At 40.6% G+C, this 18,186-nt stretch overlaps 1 protein-coding gene across 1 annotated transcript; it reads left to right on the top strand.

The window, feature by feature from the left end:
- The first annotated feature begins 9,622 nt into the window (after positions 1-9,622).
- Positions 9,623-14,058, top strand: LOC143115041 (uncharacterized). Its single transcript, XM_076276891.1, has 3 exons — positions 9,623-10,465; positions 10,566-10,652; positions 10,748-14,058. Exons 1-3 carry the CDS (start codon positions 10,150-10,152, stop codon positions 11,023-11,025), a joined length of 681 nt encoding a protein of 226 aa, XP_076133006.1. The 5' UTR covers positions 9,623-10,149; the 3' UTR covers positions 11,026-14,058.
- The last annotated feature ends 4,128 nt before the right edge of the window (positions 14,059-18,186 follow it).

Raw genomic sequence — 18,186 nt, 5'->3', positions numbered from 1 at the left:
GAACGTTACTGTATGTGAACTCGTTCATTCTGGTGTCTGTGAACGGCACGCTCTTTCAGTTTGACTTCGTTGAATAGGGTGTCAGATTTCTACAGAGCCTTCCACGCGAAAACCCGGCTAAAACACACCGTAAAAAGGCCTTAATATGGCAGCATGCAGGTCACCATTTGTCAAACTATGGGCCGCGGTCCGCAATGTGGACAATGGTCTGCAGAGTGAAATTATTCCCGGGCCATCGTCTGATAATTTGCTGCGCAATTGATCAAGGAGCCGCGGACAGAAAAAGAAAACAAACATTAGTAGGAAATACTTGTTTGGTGTCATCAAACATAGAGGCATAGAATTAAGTCGTGGTATGGGCGTTTATTCAATGCATGCGTGTGCACGTTGGTAGCAAGGCTAAGCTTCAACCTATTGGAAGGCTATTTAATTATGAAACGACATTTAATAGAACGACGTGGATTTATGCAATTATATTTATAATATTTTATAAATTTATTTTACATTAGTAAAGCAGTACTCTGATGTGCATGTTTTCATAAACTTTTGTGAACAATCTTAGCACTTTAAACATTGACTGTTTTGAAGTGCATGTATAGCAATATAGTATAAAAATAATAATAATTGTGATATCATTATGATAATTTGATGGGGGGTGGGAGGAGGGGGTGGGTTCATGTAGGTGGGCCCTATGACCCCAAAGTATGCCTTGACTGGGCCTCAGGTCAAAGAAGTTTGAGAAAGGCTGATGTAGACAACAAAGCAGCAAGGAGGCATCGTATGATCATTTAAACAAGTTTATGACAAGGTCGGTGAGGATGGGAAAACTTTGTGAAATCTGTGCAAACTTTGCCCGCACTTCAGTCACAGTCGTTATTCATTTAATCATTAAATAAAATACAGTACACGTCTTGGTTCAATAGGTTACGTGCAGTCATTTTAATATGTTTTAATAAACATTGAACCAGTCCGGCCCTCGGCTTGTAGCAAATTTGTTTTTTTGGCCCTCTAATGTATTTGACTTTGACATCCCTGTTCTACAACATTCAAGAACCCTTTTGCGATTATGTAAGCACATACTTTTTTTTGCGATTATGTAAGCACCAACTTGAGCCGTTTTACTGTCGCCTGTGTCATCTAGTACAGGTATGTACCAACATTTCTTTCACACTGTGTAGTACACCCCATGTCATAGTTTATCAGTTAGGTGACACCTAATGGCTGATGTCATACACTAACTGTACACATTTCCTGCTATCTTTAGGCTGCATTGTCCAAGCCCTATATTTTTGTATTTTTGTTTTTTTAAAGGACGGAGATGCAAACATGGTAGAGGAAGGGGCCAAATGTTCACCAGGGTACAGGAAGCTGCCATTGTAAACTTGTTTGTTGTAAAATAATGAAATCAGATCACGAGAAATTCATCATCCAAGACAACACCATATTCAACAACATTCCACGAGTCAGTCTGTCCACATCGGCTTGCATTCTCAAGCGAAACCAATTCAGAATGAAACAACCTTATAAGGTGCCATTTGAAAGAAACTCTCAAAGAAACAAAGAGCTCAGACGAGCATATGTGGATGTAAGTACAATATCGACTGCAGTACACTACACGAAACATTGTTTGCCAGTATACTGGATAACACCATATTGACTGATTTTTGTTCTTTGTTTTCAGGGAGTACTGGAAATGGATGCTCATGCAATCCCATATGAGTTAATCTTTAAAGATGAGGCTGGGTTCAACCTAGCAAAGACCAGAAGAAGGGGGAGAAACGTCTTAGATGTTCCAGGCCAACGTGGTGGGAACTTCACAATGTGCGCTGCCATCTCCAATATGCATGGTGTCCTCCACCCTCATGCCAGCCTTGGACCATACAACACAGCCCATATTCTCACATTTTTGGACAGACTCCACAACATACTCATATCACCAGAGCGTATGAAAGATGCAGACCATCAAAGAAACCGGTACATTGTAGTATGGGACAACGTGAGCTTTCATCATGCAGCCCCAGTCCAAAACAGGTTTGCTGACCACCCACCATTTCTTATGCAATACCTCCCACCATACTCACCATTTCTGAACCCCATAGAAGAGTTCTTTTCAGCATGGCGGTGGAAGGCATATATGACCGGCAGGCAGCCCTTTGTGCACATGCCTCTTGTGCAGGCTATGGAAGAGGCATATGATGAGATTGATATGGGTGCGATTCAGGGATGGATAAGGCACTCAAGGCGCTTCCTCCCTCGATGTCTGGCAAGGGAAGATATCGCCTGTGATGTGGATGAGACTCTGTAGTCAGACCCAGCTGTGCAGCAAGATGTTGCTTAATTATTTTTCTTGCCTCTTTTTTTATATATATATATATTTTTCTGCACATTTTTTCTGCAATTTTCTTTTTCAGTTTACTGTTTTTTGTGAGCATATTTTTGTTCACTCCAATGTAAATATATCTGCTGTGCATATGTTGCACTGACTTAAATGTAAATAAATGTTTCAACAGCATGTGTGTGTATTTGCAAATATTTCTGTGCATGTGAACAATCTTAAGTTGGTTAGACAAAAATCTGATAGTATGGATGAAGTGTGTGCCATTTGGTGCAAAAGTTTGATTTTGATAATGCTATATGTAGTTTTGGTTGAAGTGCTTCATTTTGCAGGATATATGAGGTATTTTGCAGTTTGTTTGTGTGGTTTTATGAATTATTCGTGAAGAATTTTGATAAAACCAGCCTAGTTTACAAAATTGTGTTTTAGCAATTGGAAAAAACTGTAAACCCACTGCATGGTGTTGCTACTGGCTACATAAGGAAAATACAGCACACTTCCCCAGTTCTCTGAATTACCAACTCCTGCAAATCCTTCTAAACAGCAAATCAGGCTTCCTTAATCCTCTCCATCCCCTACTCCTGTAACTCAGAAACTCATCTCATCAAGTTTTACATGTTCTCCGTTTGGTTACACAATGATTGTTTTAACAATGCAACAGGACAATATACATACACAGCAGTCTGAACTATGTGTGTGTGTGTGTGTGTGTGTGTGTTTGTGTGTGGAGCACAGATAGGCCTCTACAGCCATCTGAAGACCCAGAGTAGACACCCTATACATAGAGGATCGTACTCTTCTTAATTGACCTCCGATAATGATGGTGTGCATGACTGACAAATAGACAAAGAGAATGTGTCTAAAAAAGTTAAGTGTGCATGCTTGTGTGCACTGTTGTGCCTTGTGTGCATTTGTGTGTGTGTGTGTGTGTGTGTGTGTGTGTGTTTCCTTTTGTCCAATGTTGCATGTTTGTCCCTAGGATTACGTTGTGTAGGTTGCCCCTGGGGACCAAAAGATACAGTAGCCTAGACCATGTTTACTCTGAATGATTTCGGACTTTGACGCAATCGGATAACACTATGACTAATGTGTACTGTCCTCCAACGTTGCAGCGCTGTTTAGCTGTTTAGCTGTTTCCCCGGAATGTTGGAGTAAAAGTAACGTGCATCATTGCTCTTTGCCAGAGTGTCTCGCAGAGACAATTCCATTGTGGTCTCGCGAGAACTCTGGATTTCCAGGGTAGGGTTCCCAAACTTTTCTACGACAAGTTTGGGAACCACCAAATACCACTAGGTCAAAAGGCTTGTTTGACTTCGGCTGAGTCTGACTTGGTCTGGCTTACTACGTAAACGTGATCTTCAGAGCCTAGCCGGGAGGAGCTACAACAGAGGGCAGCTCATCCCGGACAGAAAGGCTACAGTCTGCCTGACGTGACTCGCGGGAGACATCGCGGGAGATATCGCGGAATGTTGTTTGCAATAAACACAGCAGAACTTTCATTCTTACTCATTAAAATGAGCATGATGACTGACGAAATAAATTCTTATGATGTAGTTTAAATAAACCACTGTTGTCATACAGTTAACAGGCCTGCATTGTAGCACATAAAATCAATATCAAGTGTTTTCCCTATATGTGTGTCTATCTATTTAGCCAACAGCAGAAAATAACAGAATATCCAAACGTTTTCAGTAGGCTAGCCTACCATTGTTGCAGAAATCACGTATAAGAAGGTATCCCTTCGATTTCTGTTTATTTTCGCATATTCCAACATAAGGAAGCAGCATGAGCCTCTAGTCATAATCGTCATGAGGACATTCCTTCCAAATGGCCCTATCACGTCTTTGAACTGACGTCATGAGGGCGTGTTTCAGCTCGTGCAGCTCGTGGAAGGCAACTGCAAGATCTGTCTGCAGGCTAAGACTCCCGCGATATTTTAAGGCCATGTGACATGGTGTCACGGTGGTAAGTCCCTCCCCGGCTGACAGAAGTCGGACAGAATTTCTAACCAGTATGCATTGCGTCCATCCCAGTATGCATTGTGTTCAACCCAGCATGCATCACATCAAGTCAGATCTGCACAGATCTGCCGCAAGTCGAACTCCCCTAAAGATTGTTAAGGCGGAGCAAGATACTTCATCAGGAGCCACTTCCGGGAACCCGGATCGCACGAGGTGGGGTCAAAAATCCCCCTTTATGCAGAGCAGAGGCAGCGACTGCTCCATTGAAGTCTATGGGCATAGCTCAGAATTTTACCACATATGCTAAGGTCTTAGTTCTATAGAGTTAGGAATGTGAATTTCGGGCACGTTTTCATGATCCTCAAACCCTTGTGAACATTTCAGGTACATTTTTAGCATTTTTGAGCATTCCAGTCTGGAGAAAATCGACTTTATATCAGGTGTGCGCCGGTTATTTATGCCGCTGCTGTTGGCGGGTTGCAACGTACCAGAGAATGTCTGAACGTACGCTCATCAATACGTCATCAACACGCCTCTTTATCAGTAGGAGTTAAGTCTTATAGAGACGAATGACCCATTAGACCAGCCTCAGACGAGTCCAGGAAGTTACGTCAATTCCAGAAATAAGTACAGAATTTACTTTACTCTTTATGGAGAATACAGTGGGGAAAAACGTGTTTTCTTTTACAGTTCATGGAAAAAATAGTCACATTAGGTAGAATCTTTTTATTATTATTCGTAATTCACATGTATTTATTAAATAATCGATCGCGACTGACTGTCCACGTGATCTGCCAGTCAGCTGGGAGGAGCTCGTGACTCACGCATAGGGACTCACGGCAGATATTGCGCGAAATGTTGGTTTATTTAAATGTTGGTATCGTTATAGATGTCCTTCCTATTCATTAACATGAACATGATGACTGACTAAATAAATGACTACGATGTTTAATAAACCATTGTAGGCATACAAGTTATCATTATATCACATCAATTAGTTTTCTGTAGGCTAGTCTAGTGTGACATGCTTTACACTAGGCTACAGCATAAAAAAATAGGCTCAACAATAGGCTATCAACACGTTTGCAGTATCACTGTTGCAGAAATCACATACAAGAAAGCATCCTCTTGATTGTTTGTACATTTTTGCATATTCCAACATAAGGAAGCAGCATGAGGAAACTTGTCGTTTTTCTGCCTTATTTTCTAACTACTTTTACGAGTCTGCAGTATCACCGAGTAGCTGTTACAAGAGGGTCTGGCGTCCCTTTGTTATGACGCAACTTCCTGCGACGGTCATTCGTCGGAAAATGACTTAACTCCCTCTCCTCTTTATGCAGACAGGATTCGATCCCCATTTCGCGCCCATAGACATGAACTACGACGAAGTATCTTGCTCCGCCTTAACAATAGGCTTGTTTGACTTCGGCTGAGTCTGACTTGGTCTGGCTTACTACGTAAACGTGATCTTCAGAGCCTAGCCGGGAGGAGCTACAACAGAGGGCAGCTCATCCCGGACAGAAAGGCTACAGTCTGCCTGACGTGACTCGCGGGAGATATCGCGGAATGTTGTTTGCAATAAACACAGCAGAACTTTCATTCTTACTCATTAAAATGAGCATGATGACTGACGAAATAAATTCTTATGATGTAGTTTAAATAAACCACTGTTGTCATACAGTTAACAGGCCTGCATTGTAGCACATAAATTCAATATCAAGTGTTTCCCCTATATGTGTGTCTATCTATTTAGCCAACAGCAGAAAATAACAGAATATCCAAACGTTTTCAGTAGGCTAGCCTACCATTGTTGCAGAAATCACGTATAAGAAGGTATCCCTTCGATTTCTGTTTATTTTCGCATATTCCAACATAAGAAAGCAGCATGAGCCTCTAGTCATAATCGTCATGAGGACATTCCTCCCAAATGGCCCTATCACGTCTTTGAACTGACGTCATGAGGGCGTGTTTCAGCTCGTGAAGCTCGTGGAAGGCAACTGCAAGATCTGTCTGCAGGCTAACCTAGCGTTCATGGGCTTCGTAAAAACCTTTCTCCGAGTGAAAACATCATCATTCCGCGTCATTCACGTCACTTAATGTGTGAGTCAGAGGTCGGAAACTGGGGCTAGATTTTGCTAACAGAGTTGCCCAGTTAGGGGCTCGTCATCACTTTTGTCGTCACGTTGTAGTTCGTTTGTAGTCCATGTGGCCTTTCATGTCCAACAGTTTTAATGTGAACTTGGGAATTTGCCCTTTTTATCACTTGAAAAGCTGCATATCTTTCTTTCACGAGCATCTTACACTATATTTTAAGCAAATACAGTTGTTTGTTTAGGATTAGTGACTGTATGTTTTAACCTTTGTTGTGGCATCCGTGTTTGTCACACATTCGATGGCTAAGCACTTGAACACTTGCTGTCGGAAAAACAAAAGGGGAGTTCGACTTGCGGCAGATCTGTGCAGATCTGACTTGATGTGATGCATGCTGGGTTGAACACAATGCATACTGGGATGGACGCAATGCATACTGGTTAGAAATTCTGTCCGACTTCTGTCAGCCGGGGAGGGACTTACCACCGTGACACCATGTCACATGGCCTTAAAATATCGCGGGAGTCTTAGCCTGCAGACAGATCTTGCAGTTGCCTTCCACGAGCTGCACGAGCTGAAACACGCCCTCATGACGTCAGTTCAAAGACGTGATAGGGCCATTTGGAAGGAATGTCCTCATGACGATTATGACTAGAGGCTCATGCTGCTTCCTTATGTTGGAATATGCGAAAATAAACAGAAATCGAAGGGATACCTTCTTATACGTGATTTCTGCAACAATGGTAGGCTAGCCTACTGAAAACGTTTGGATATTCTGTTATTTTCTGCTGTTGGCTAAATAGATAGACACACATATAGGGAAAACACTTGATATTGATTTTATGTGCTACAATGCAGGCCTGTTAACTGTATGACAACAGTGGTTTATTTAAACTACATCATAAGAATTTATTTCGTCAGTCATCATGCTCATTTTAATGAGTAAGAATGAAAGTTCTGCTGTGTTTATTGCAAACAACATTCCGCGATATCTCCCGCGATGTCTCCCGCGAGTCACGTCAGGCAGACTGTAGCCTTTCTGTCCGGGATGAGCTGCCCTCTGTTGTAGCTAGGCTCTGAAGATCACGTTTACGTAGTAAGCCAGACCAAGTCAGACTCAGCCGAAGTCAAACAAGCCTAAAGTAGCCATGGGGGCGGTCCTTGTCATTCCGAGGTGCTCTGAATGCACCCTAAGACTCCTGCGATATTTTAAGGCCATGTGACATGGTGTCACGGTGGTAAGTCCCTCCCCGGCTGACAGAAGTCGGACAGAATTTCTAACCAGTATGCATTGCGTCCATCCCAGTATGCATTAGGCAGATGCATAATGGGAATGGACGAATGCCACTCGGTCTAGAAACTTCCTGTTCGACTTCTGTCAGCCGGGGAGGGACTTACCACCGTGACACATGTCCACATGGCCTTAAATATCGCAGGAGGTCTATGGAGCTGTACCCCTCAAAATCCACTTTTCTCGGGATATAATTTTTTTTCAAGTAATTTGAATATTGTATTCGAAAGGGGAGGCAAAGAAAATACACTTGGTGGAGTATTATATTTTTTAAAGTCACTTAATTGTTCTAAAAAGCCTTTCAAACGTGTCAATGACGTCACTCATTAGCACAATGCTAGCGTGTTATGGGCAACAACGACCCAAACTGTAAGAAATCAAAAGGACATAAGTACTCGTTCATTCAACTTTTGACCTATAACCCATGTTGAAGTTATACAAACTACAATCAAATCTGAGATTTGTCAACGACAATCAGGTGAAAGAGACAAATTTAGCCGTCTAGCTCCATTGACTCCCATTCATTCTGCACTCATGGCGATCGCCCCCAGTGGAAATATGGTGGAAAATTCGGTACAATGGGACTTAATACGGAGTGGCAAGGCTCTCCGTAGACGGGCTCTGCATTAGGCTTGTTTGACTTCGGCTGAGTCTGACTTGGTCTGGCTTACTACGTAAACGTGATCTTCAGAGCCTAGCCGGGAGGAGCTACAACAGAGGGCAGCTCATCCCGGACAGAAAGGCTACAGTCTGCCTGACGTGACTCGCGGGAGACATCGCGGGAGATATCGCGGAATGTTGTTTGCAATAAACACAGCAGAACTTTCATTCTTACTCATTAAAATGAGCATGATGACTGACGAAATAAATTCTTATGATGTAGTTTAAATAAACCACTGTTGTCATACAGTTAACAGGCCTGCATTGTAGCACATACATTCAATATCAAGTGTTTCCCCTATATGTGTGTCTATCTATTTAGCCAACAGCAGAAAATAACAGAATATCCAAAAGTTTTCAGTAGGCTAGCCTACCATTGTTGCAGAAATCACGTATAAGAAGGTATCCCTTCGATTTCTGTTTATTTTCGCATATTCCAACATAAGGAAGCAGCATGAGCCTCTAGTCATAATCGTCATGAGGACATTCCTCCCAAATGGCCCTATCACGTCTTTGAACTGACGTCATGATGGCGTATTTCAGCTCGTGCAGCTCGTGGAAGGCAACTGCAAGATCTGTCTGCAGGCTAAGACTCCCGCGATATTTTAAGGCCATGTGACATGGTGTCACGGTGGTAAGTCCCTCCCCGGCTGACAGAAGTCGGACAGAATTTCTAACCAGTATGCATTGCGTCCATCCCAGTATGCATTGTGTTCAACCCAGCATGCATCACATCAAGTCAGATCTGCACAGATCTGCCGCAAGTCGAACTCCCCTGTTGTGTTCAACCCAGCATGCATCACATCAAGTCAGATCTGCACAGATCTGCCGCAAGTCGAACTCCCCTTTTGACTAGGTTCTGGCCAAGGACCCCCTTGATGTGTTATTAAACCCATCGGCAATACTACAGCAAATGTGAAAATACATTAAGCTAATCCTAATAGTTATTTTAGCCATACATACAGTGTGTAAAAATTCTGTTTCTGTTATATGAGAGCTATCATCTACTATTATTCCCAGTCATTATCATGGAAAATATAATGTTCAGATATGTGACAAATTAGTATGATGACATTGAATAACAACCCTCATAGGTATTTTACATTTTTCAAACGTATTTTGTTGCTTTTATTTTTCTTCTCGCTCCTTGATTACTAACTAATCGGCTTCAACCCTCTCTGATATCCCATGTTCGTGATGACTTAATTACTTACTCCACCCGCCTGATGGCAGTATAGCAATAATCCAGTCAGGTTTGTCCGTTCATACCACAGAATGAGACAATTCAGTTTTGTTTGTTTTCTGATGGTTTCTGGAGACAGAACAGAAACAGAACAGATGCCTTGGGATGGATGAGTAATAATAGCCCAATAGAATAAATTCTATGAACTTTGTTGTCTAATTTATGATGTGTGTATGGGCGAAAACAATCGATTTAAAGTGATCCAGGTTTTGGTTGGGAAACTGATTGAGAAGTTTCACAGTCTGCGAGTTGAAAGTTAACTTCAAGTTCAACATTGTTTGGAAGCTGCATCAGTAAACACAATAGAGATCTATTCGAGTATGACATGACTACTGATAATGACGAGTGTGCCACTTGTGTAAGGCAGGATAGCATCAACGCTAATTAGCTCTGTCGTTTGTTTTAGAAGCCTAACGTTACTGGATTTGGCAGATAGCTTGTTAACAGCCCATTCTAGTTTTATTATACAAGACTTGTGTATTTTAGTATCACTTACAGCTTATAGGCTAAAACCTAAGGGCATAGTTTTGTGTTACTCGGATACACTGAAAAAACACTCAGTGAAGGTATGGAAGGTGGACCAGTAGGTGGCGACGTTCTCCTGCGGAAACTGAAACCCAAACTGATCGATATCCTGACAGCAGATACTGATCTACTTCTGCAACACACCGACTCTCAGGGATTGCTCACACGTCGAGAGTATACACACGTCAAGTCTATCACCAATCCGTCAAATAAAGTGCGCGAGCTTTTGGATTATGTTATCCAAAAAGGGAGTTCCAAATCATGGGGCCTTATACATCTCCTACAAGAAAAAGAAATGCAGGAAACTTTCCCAAGACTCATTTTCCTGAAGGAGCTAACCCAAAATGAAAAGATCATTGGTAGGCCCTAATACAGTACTTATAATGTATTACAGATCTCAAAGTCCCACATAATTTATTGATAAGACTAAAACTAAGTTACGGTTCATGTTATGCCTAGAAATGTTTCTGACACAGAACTGTGGAGTCAAAAGAAAACAGACAATGGATGTGGAAGAATCACCTTCGAAGCAGTTATGCACAAATGGCGAGTAATTAACATTACATATAACTATTACAACAGTAAATCACAGTGTCTTTATTTTATTCTGTAACTTGTTTTCTGTTTTCATTCATTTACAGCGGTTGTGACTGAAAAGCAATTGATGCTGGTTGCAAGCAATATGGGTCGGTCTTGGAAGCAGTTTGGCAGAGTGGCCTTGGGTATCTCAACAATAAAGTTGGAGCAGATTGTTGAGGACAACCCTTGCTACCTAGTGGAGCAGATATTTGCCATGCTGCGATTCTGGAGCATGCGTGAACGGTCAGAGGCCACTGCCAAACGCCTTCATGGCCTGCTTTCTCAAGGTGACTGGGCACTGCCTCCTGAGAGCATTAATTTCCTCCTTGATGGCAGTTGAAGGGAAAACTAATTCACCATGGCAACACTCCACACAGAACAGAACTGATCAATTCTACCCTAATTCCATACTACCACCACAAGTGACCAAAAGTACTTTTTTATATGTCATTTAGTTATTCAGAATGATGATACAATCATTATGTACAGAGGGTTTCAGTGTTTTTTTTATTTTATTTCACAAACAAATGACCTGTGTTGCATATTGGATTAGGTCTTATTTTTAATGTTTTTAGTTGTAATTAAGTTTAAAAACTGGAAAACACACAAAAAAGTAAAATTGGTATAAAATAACCTGAAACTTTTCCATGGAAAATACCACAAACGTGTGTACATGTGTGCAAAGATGCCTACTCATGCAGTTATCTTGCAGTAGATTATGATGTGATAAACTTTGTTTTCTAGGATATATCACGTTGTTTCACCCTGATGCACCCGGACAGTTCATGTGGTTTCACCCGTGTGCACTTTTGAGAGTGTTTGAAGTATGTTCTTTATGACCTAATAACCTAACCTATAACTTTAAGCTAGATAAGTAGAGAAGTGGTAAAATTCCAAGTAGGGGAGCCCTATAGTCCCGCCCCTCCTCCGAAAGGTCTTCCCGGAAGTAAGTTTCCCATTAACTTCTCCAATCGACATCTTGAAAATTCCGTATATAAAGAGTTTTAGACTGTGTCTTAGGCTAACCAGCTACGACATGACTCATAATCACACAACATATCATTGAGAGTAAAAAACAAACAGAACATCCAAAAAAAAGCAAATTTACAAGACTGTGTACATATTTTAAATTCCGAGTGAAGGAACTACTATCCCATGAGCCTTTTCAAACTTACACATTTCGAACATTTGCACCCTAACGATAGTTTAACATGCTTCTATTTCAATCTTACCAAGAAGATGACTAACTTCCTACCATTTACAATGCGTAAATTCAACTTTCAAGATGAGAAAACAGTTATTATCGGGTGGTCACACATCGGTTCTGGCAGCCTCGGTACCCATCTTGATTCCAGCGAGTAGGCGCGAGAACAGGAGATACTGTTTGTGTCTCCTTTTCGTATGCCATTCTATCTTATGCCATTGAGGGTTGAACAAATTACAACCTTAGCTACAGTTAAGAACATAATTATTCATACCCCTGGCAAATATTGATTTAATGTTGATTTTCTCTTGACCAATATGTTTGTTCTGACTGAAAATGACACTGCCACATGCCAAAAGGTTGTAGCCTAAGACAATGTGGTAGAAACATCAAAAAATAATATTTTTACCCTCAATAAATAATCAATGGAAACATCTTTATTTGCCAGCAAAGCTCTCAAAATGGTTCTTATAATACCTACCAAGCCTCTCCATGTCTCCACAATGATTGTAGACCGCACCTTTTTAGCAGCAATCCGGGTTTTGAGGCAGGAACAATTATTTGCCAATCACTCTGGCCTTTTTTGACGGATTGAGGTCTGGACTCTGACTGGGCCACTCTAAAATGTTGACATTGTTCTCTGTTAACCATTTCTTGCCTTGTTTGGCTGTATGTTTTGGATCATTGTATGGTTTAATGGTCCAATGATGCCTATTGTGGCTGTATGTTTTGGATCATTGTATGGTTTAATGGTCCAATGATGCCTATTGTGGCTGTATGTTTTGGATCATTGTATGGTTTAATGGTCCAATGATGCCTATTGGATGCCTATTGTGGCTGTATGTTTTGGATCATTGTATGGTTTAATGGTCCAATGATGCCTATTGTGGCTGTATGTTTTGGATCATTGTATGGTTTCATGGTCCAATGATGCCTATTGTGGCTGTATGTTTTGGATCATTGTATGGTTTCATGGTCCAATGATGCCTATTGTGGCTGTATGTTTTGGATCATTGTATGGTTTCATGGTCCAATGATGCCTATTGTGGCAGGCCTCTCGGGACACTGCGTGATCTTTTCCTCCAGAATCTTAGTGTAGCCTCTTGCATTAGTGTTACCGTTTACTTTGATAAGGTCACCAGGTACCCCTGATTGAAAAACATCCCAAAATAATAATTTTCTCACCCCCACAGTTGAAATGGACATGGCGTCATTGGGATTTAATGCTTCTTTTTTTATACCAATCTCAGGCCATGTCTCATGGTCAAAAATCCAGTGAAAACTAAATTATTTGTCCAGATGTGCCCTTATAAAGGTTTAGCTGAGTTGTGCATGTTTAGATAGATAGATAGATAGATAGATAGATAGATACTTTATTGATCCCCAGGGGAAATTCAAGATTGGAGAAGAGTGATCCATGATCAGCGTCCATGATGACCAAGTGATCCATTTTGGGATGGAGTGAAAATTTCAACCACCAAAACACCATCCCCAATGTGGAGAATAGCTTACGGCCCTGAGAATAGATTACGGCCCTGAGAATCTCTGCAGCGCAAAAGAGTTCAGACATTGAGCAGATTGTTTGGACTGATTAGTCAGCTTACAGAATTTTAGAATTTATTTATGAGGAATGTAACATAGTGTCATATAATTGTAATGTTCAGAGTAATCAAGAAATTGACGTCAAGTGTTGGTCTAAAGCTCCTGCAATATGCAAGTATACTTACAAGTACTCCTGCAATATGCAAGTTATTTTTCTTAATTATGCTCAGTACTTTTTCTAAATTACTCTGTAAAACAAGTTTACTATTGAACCAATTATAAAATATTTATATTTACACAACTACTGGGACTTAAACTCAAATATGTTATGTTCATTATAAGTATGGCACTCTTATTGAGCAACAGAAAGCTTTTATTACAGTATGTGCAAAGCAATGCACTGTATTGCTATTCTGTGGCTTCTTCTGACTTATTTTTACAGTGCATGGTTTGGAGGGTTGAATCAGTTTTCCTTTCATAGTACTCAGGGCAAAACTTATCAGTCATACACTCAAATTTTCCCATACCCGATGTATTATGCATGGGCAACAAAATAATTAGGACGGTGGGACATGTCTAAACACATGTTATATGACATCTTGAGGCTATAACGTTTCAGAAAATAATGGTGCTGGTGCTGGCCCAAATGTACACCCGATTTACGTATCTCCAATATATTATGGGCAACAAATTAAGGAAGAGGATGGAACATGCCACAGTTCATGTTGCATGACAACTTGAGGGTATATGCTTTCAGAAAATATATGCTTTAGGTCAGGGGTGGGCAAACTTTTTGGCTCAAGGGCCACATTGGGTTTTGAAAATTGGCCGGCGGGCCGCACAACAACCCCCCCACGACACACGCATAAAAAAATATTTTTTTTATAGCCTATAATTTAGTATGAAAAGTATTTGTTTTAAAATATTAATTGCTTAAAAATATTGCTAATTTTATGCTGTTTAACAAATGTATAAATTGTGCACTGTCGCTTTAAGACAGACGCTTTAATTCACGTTTATTTCTCAATGATCTTCTGCCTGCTCCACTATGGCTAGTGCTGTACCTACGGCTGGGCCCTCTCACAGTTTTTAAATGGTCAGTAGTGGGAACTACTGTTGCCTTCATGATTTCCTTTTAAAACTTTCTTATAAGAAGAAGATATCAATTATCAACAATCACAAGCCAGCTGGAACCTGCGGCTCTCTCTCCCTCTCGTGAGTGCAGACGCGTTCCTAATTAAATGGATTGCATAATGTTCACGTTAGATCTGCTGCAAAGGAGATAACTAAGAGTTAACTTAGTTTAACATGATGTTATCTGTATTTAACATGATGTTTTGACATTGACATTGTAAACGTTATCTAAGGAGAGTGAAAAGCAGTTTGCAGTAAAGCTAACCAACGTCGTCTCTATCGCAGGAAAAAAATAGCGAGCAGCCTGATAACTAAATGAAATGCTCGGCGGGCCGGATGAAAGTGCTTGGCGGGCCGGATCCGGCCCGCGGGCCGCAGTTTGCCCACTCCTGCTTTAGGTGGTTGAATCTGTTTTCCCTTAATGAAGAAGGGCCAAATGTTTTAGCCTTACACCGGATTTATGTACCCAATGTATTATGCATGGGCAGCACAGTAAGAAGGAGGGTGGGATGTCTATACCCATATTGAGGGTATATGCCCACCATTGTATAACAATAACACTTAAGAACACCTTTGCTTTACCTAGCCACTCATATCTTGTAGGCTACTACTTGTACTCGTCAGAGCTAGCTGGCTGAATGAATGTTGAATGAATGAAAGGATGGATGAAGGAATTGATGGATGAAAGAAGCCCGTACTGTAGCTGTCTCTCACAAAAGGCAAAGATTCTACTGCATTGCTATTCCACTAATCAAAATACCAGAAATATGGGCATTCCAGAGCCTTCTGTCTAGGGCTCTGGGGCATTCTATGGACATTCTAGAACATCTGAGGTATGAGCTTAGCCAGAGCTGTATCAGAGAGGGTTAAAGCGGAGCTTTGGCTGTATGCTGAGCTACCTTTATTTGCTTCTAATCACATACACTGCATTCCAAATTATTATGCAAATTACATTTTTCTCAGATTTTCCTAAATCAGTATAATTTTCAGACAGTCAGTATAATTTTCAAGTCATCAACCGTTAGAGTATAATTTGAATTTTATTGAGCAAACCTCCCAATGCTAACAGTATTTATTTTTTTTCAAAAAATAAAAAAAACCTCAAAATGCACTGTTCCAAATGATTATTTTCAAGACATTTTATAGGTTGGAAAGAACTAAAAATGGCCATTTGTTGAATTTACAGCATTAAGAGGTCATAAATTAAATAAAAAAATATTTCAAACAAAAACATCTTAGCAGGCCAAGTTACATGTTAACATACTGTAGGACCCCTTCATTGATATCACCTTCACAATTCTTGCATCCATTAAACTTGTGAGTTCTTGGAGAGTTTCTGCTTTAATGTCTTTGCAGGGTGTCAGAATAGCCTCCCAGAGCTGCTGCTTGGATGTGAACTGCCTCCCACCCTCATTGATCTTTTGCTTGATGATGCTCCAAAGGTTCTCAAAAGAGTTGAGGTCAAGGGAAGATGGGGGCCACAACATGAGTTTCTCTCCTTTTATGCCCATAGCAGCCAATGACCCAGAGGTATTCTTTGCAGCATGAGATAAGTATAAGTATAAGTATATATACTCTTTTGATCCCGTGAGGGAAATTTGGTCTCTGAATTTATCCCAATCCGTGAATTAGTGAAACACACTCAGCACACAGTGAACACACAGTGAGGTGAAGCACACACTAATGCCGACGCAGTGAGCTGCCTGCTACAGCGGCGCTCGGGGAGCAGTGAGGGGTTAGGTGCCTTGCTCAAGGGCACTTCAGCTGTTCCCACTGGTCGGGGTTCAAACCGGCAACCAGTAGGCCACGGCTGCCACCAAAATGACGTCTTTCTGGAATGGCTGAGGGTTTTTGGAAACATTTGTCATAATCCGGACATGTTTGTGATCAGCTCAAGCCTAATAGTGTAATTTGTTAGTGTTCGGATTTGGAAACAAATACAACCTCAAAACAGAAAAAGTTGGGACGTTGTGTAAAATGTGAATAAAAACAGAATGTAATAATCTGCAAATCTCTTAAACTCATATTTATTTGCAAAAAGGACACAGACAACATATCAAATGTTGAAAATGACAAATTTGACTATTTCATGGAAAATATATGTTCAATTTGAATTTAATACCAGCAACATGTTTCAAAAAAAGTTGGGTATGAACAAGAGCATCCCAGAGAGGCAGGGGTATTTATCCCTCTGTGTAAACCTGTGTGCACAAATGATGAAACAATATAATTGTAATGCTTCTTAACATGAAATTGTGAAGTATTTGGGGAGTTCATCATCTACAGGATATAATATTATTAAAACATTCAGAGAATCCAGAGAAATCTTTGCAAACAAGACAAAGAGCTGAAAACAAATTGGATGGCAGTGGTCTTTTGGAACTTAGATGGCACTGCATCAAGACCAGTGACCTGTTTCCAGACCTGTCATTGTATGGGCTCAGGAAAACCTCTGACATTGTCTATGTGCATAGTTTGATATTCAATTTAAAAACTGCAGCCAAAATTGTAACATCTATTATTGTATTGAGACATGATACAGAAAATACCACTCTTATCTGGGCCTGTGTTTGTTTAAAATGGACTGAGGTAACATGGAAAAAGGTCCTGTGGTTAGACCAATCAAAATGTGCCATTCTTTTTGGAAATCATGGACTCATCAGGGCTAAAGAGGAGAGGGCCTATCCAAGTATCCAGCCTATCCAACTTGTTTTAGTGCTCAGTTCGATACCCAACATCTATGATGGTGTGGAGGAGCATTAGTGCCTACAGCATGGGCATCTTGCACATTTGGCAAAGTACAATCAATTCTGAATGATGTATACAGGTTTTGAGCAACACTGCCATCCAGGCAATGTCTTTTCCAGGGAAGACCTTGAATATTTCAGGTAAACAATGCCAAAATTCTGCACATATTTAAATAGTATTTCTCCATAGAGGAATAGTCCGGGTGCTAAGATGGCCTGTCTGCAGTCCAGAATTGTTAAAATAGGTGCATAATGGAAGAAAAACATGACTAAGAATACACCATACTGTTGAGCAAAGAAGTCCTATATTGGGGAGTAATGGGACAACATTTCATTCTCAAAACACTAGCAAATGGTCTCCTCAGTTCCTAAACATTTACAGAATTTTGTTAAATGAAGAGGTGAAGCAGCACAGTGGTAAACATGCTCCCGTCTCAACTTTGTTTGAAACATGTTGCTGGCATCAAATTCAAAATGAACATATATTTTCCATGAAATAGTCCAAATTTTCATTTCCAACATTTGATATGTTGTCTGTGTCCTTTTTGCTGCTAAATATGGGTTTACGTGACTTGTATATTATCACACTGTTTTTATTTGCATTTTACACAACGTCCCAACTTTTTCTGTTTTGGGGTTGTAACTTAATATCAGACCATGCAGCTGCCAGTTACTGACTGGTGGCTAGCGAGCTAGTTTTTTTTTTTTTTTTTGTTTAACAAAAATATAAAGCATAGAACTATATGACCAATAAAGTGGCAATACAATAACCTTTTAAGGGTAATGATTTTAAGGGAGAAGGTGCACCTTTGCTTTACGACTAAGTAATCCAGCTGACCTGACTGTGACGTGCTGTGAACTTTGTTCTCTCGAC

This window comes from Alosa pseudoharengus, unplaced genomic scaffold, assembly GCF_046254945.1.
Source record: "Alosa pseudoharengus isolate Yale_2024_CS ecotype anadromous, Long Island Sound unplaced genomic scaffold, YU_APseudo_1.1 YU_APseudo_1.1_scf_9, whole genome shotgun sequence".
Classification (NCBI taxonomy): Eukaryota; Metazoa; Chordata; class Actinopteri; order Clupeiformes; family Clupeidae; genus Alosa; species Alosa pseudoharengus.
Note: the sequence above shows the minus strand (reverse complement) of the source record. Positions and strands in the feature narration are given on the sequence as shown.

Bases quoted from the DNA above. Each gene is read 5' to 3' on its own strand.
- LOC143115041 (XM_076276891.1), top strand. From the start codon at position 10,150: ATGGAAGGTGGACCAGTAGGTGGCGACGTTCTCCTGCGGAAACTGAAA. The intron at 10,466-10,565 runs GTAGGCCCTAAT...TGTTATGCCTAG, and splicing joins CCAAAATGAAAAGATCATTG to AAATGTTTCTGACACAGAAC. The intron at 10,653-10,747 runs GCGAGTAATTAA...ATTCATTTACAG, and splicing joins GAAGCAGTTATGCACAAATG to CGGTTGTGACTGAAAAGCAA.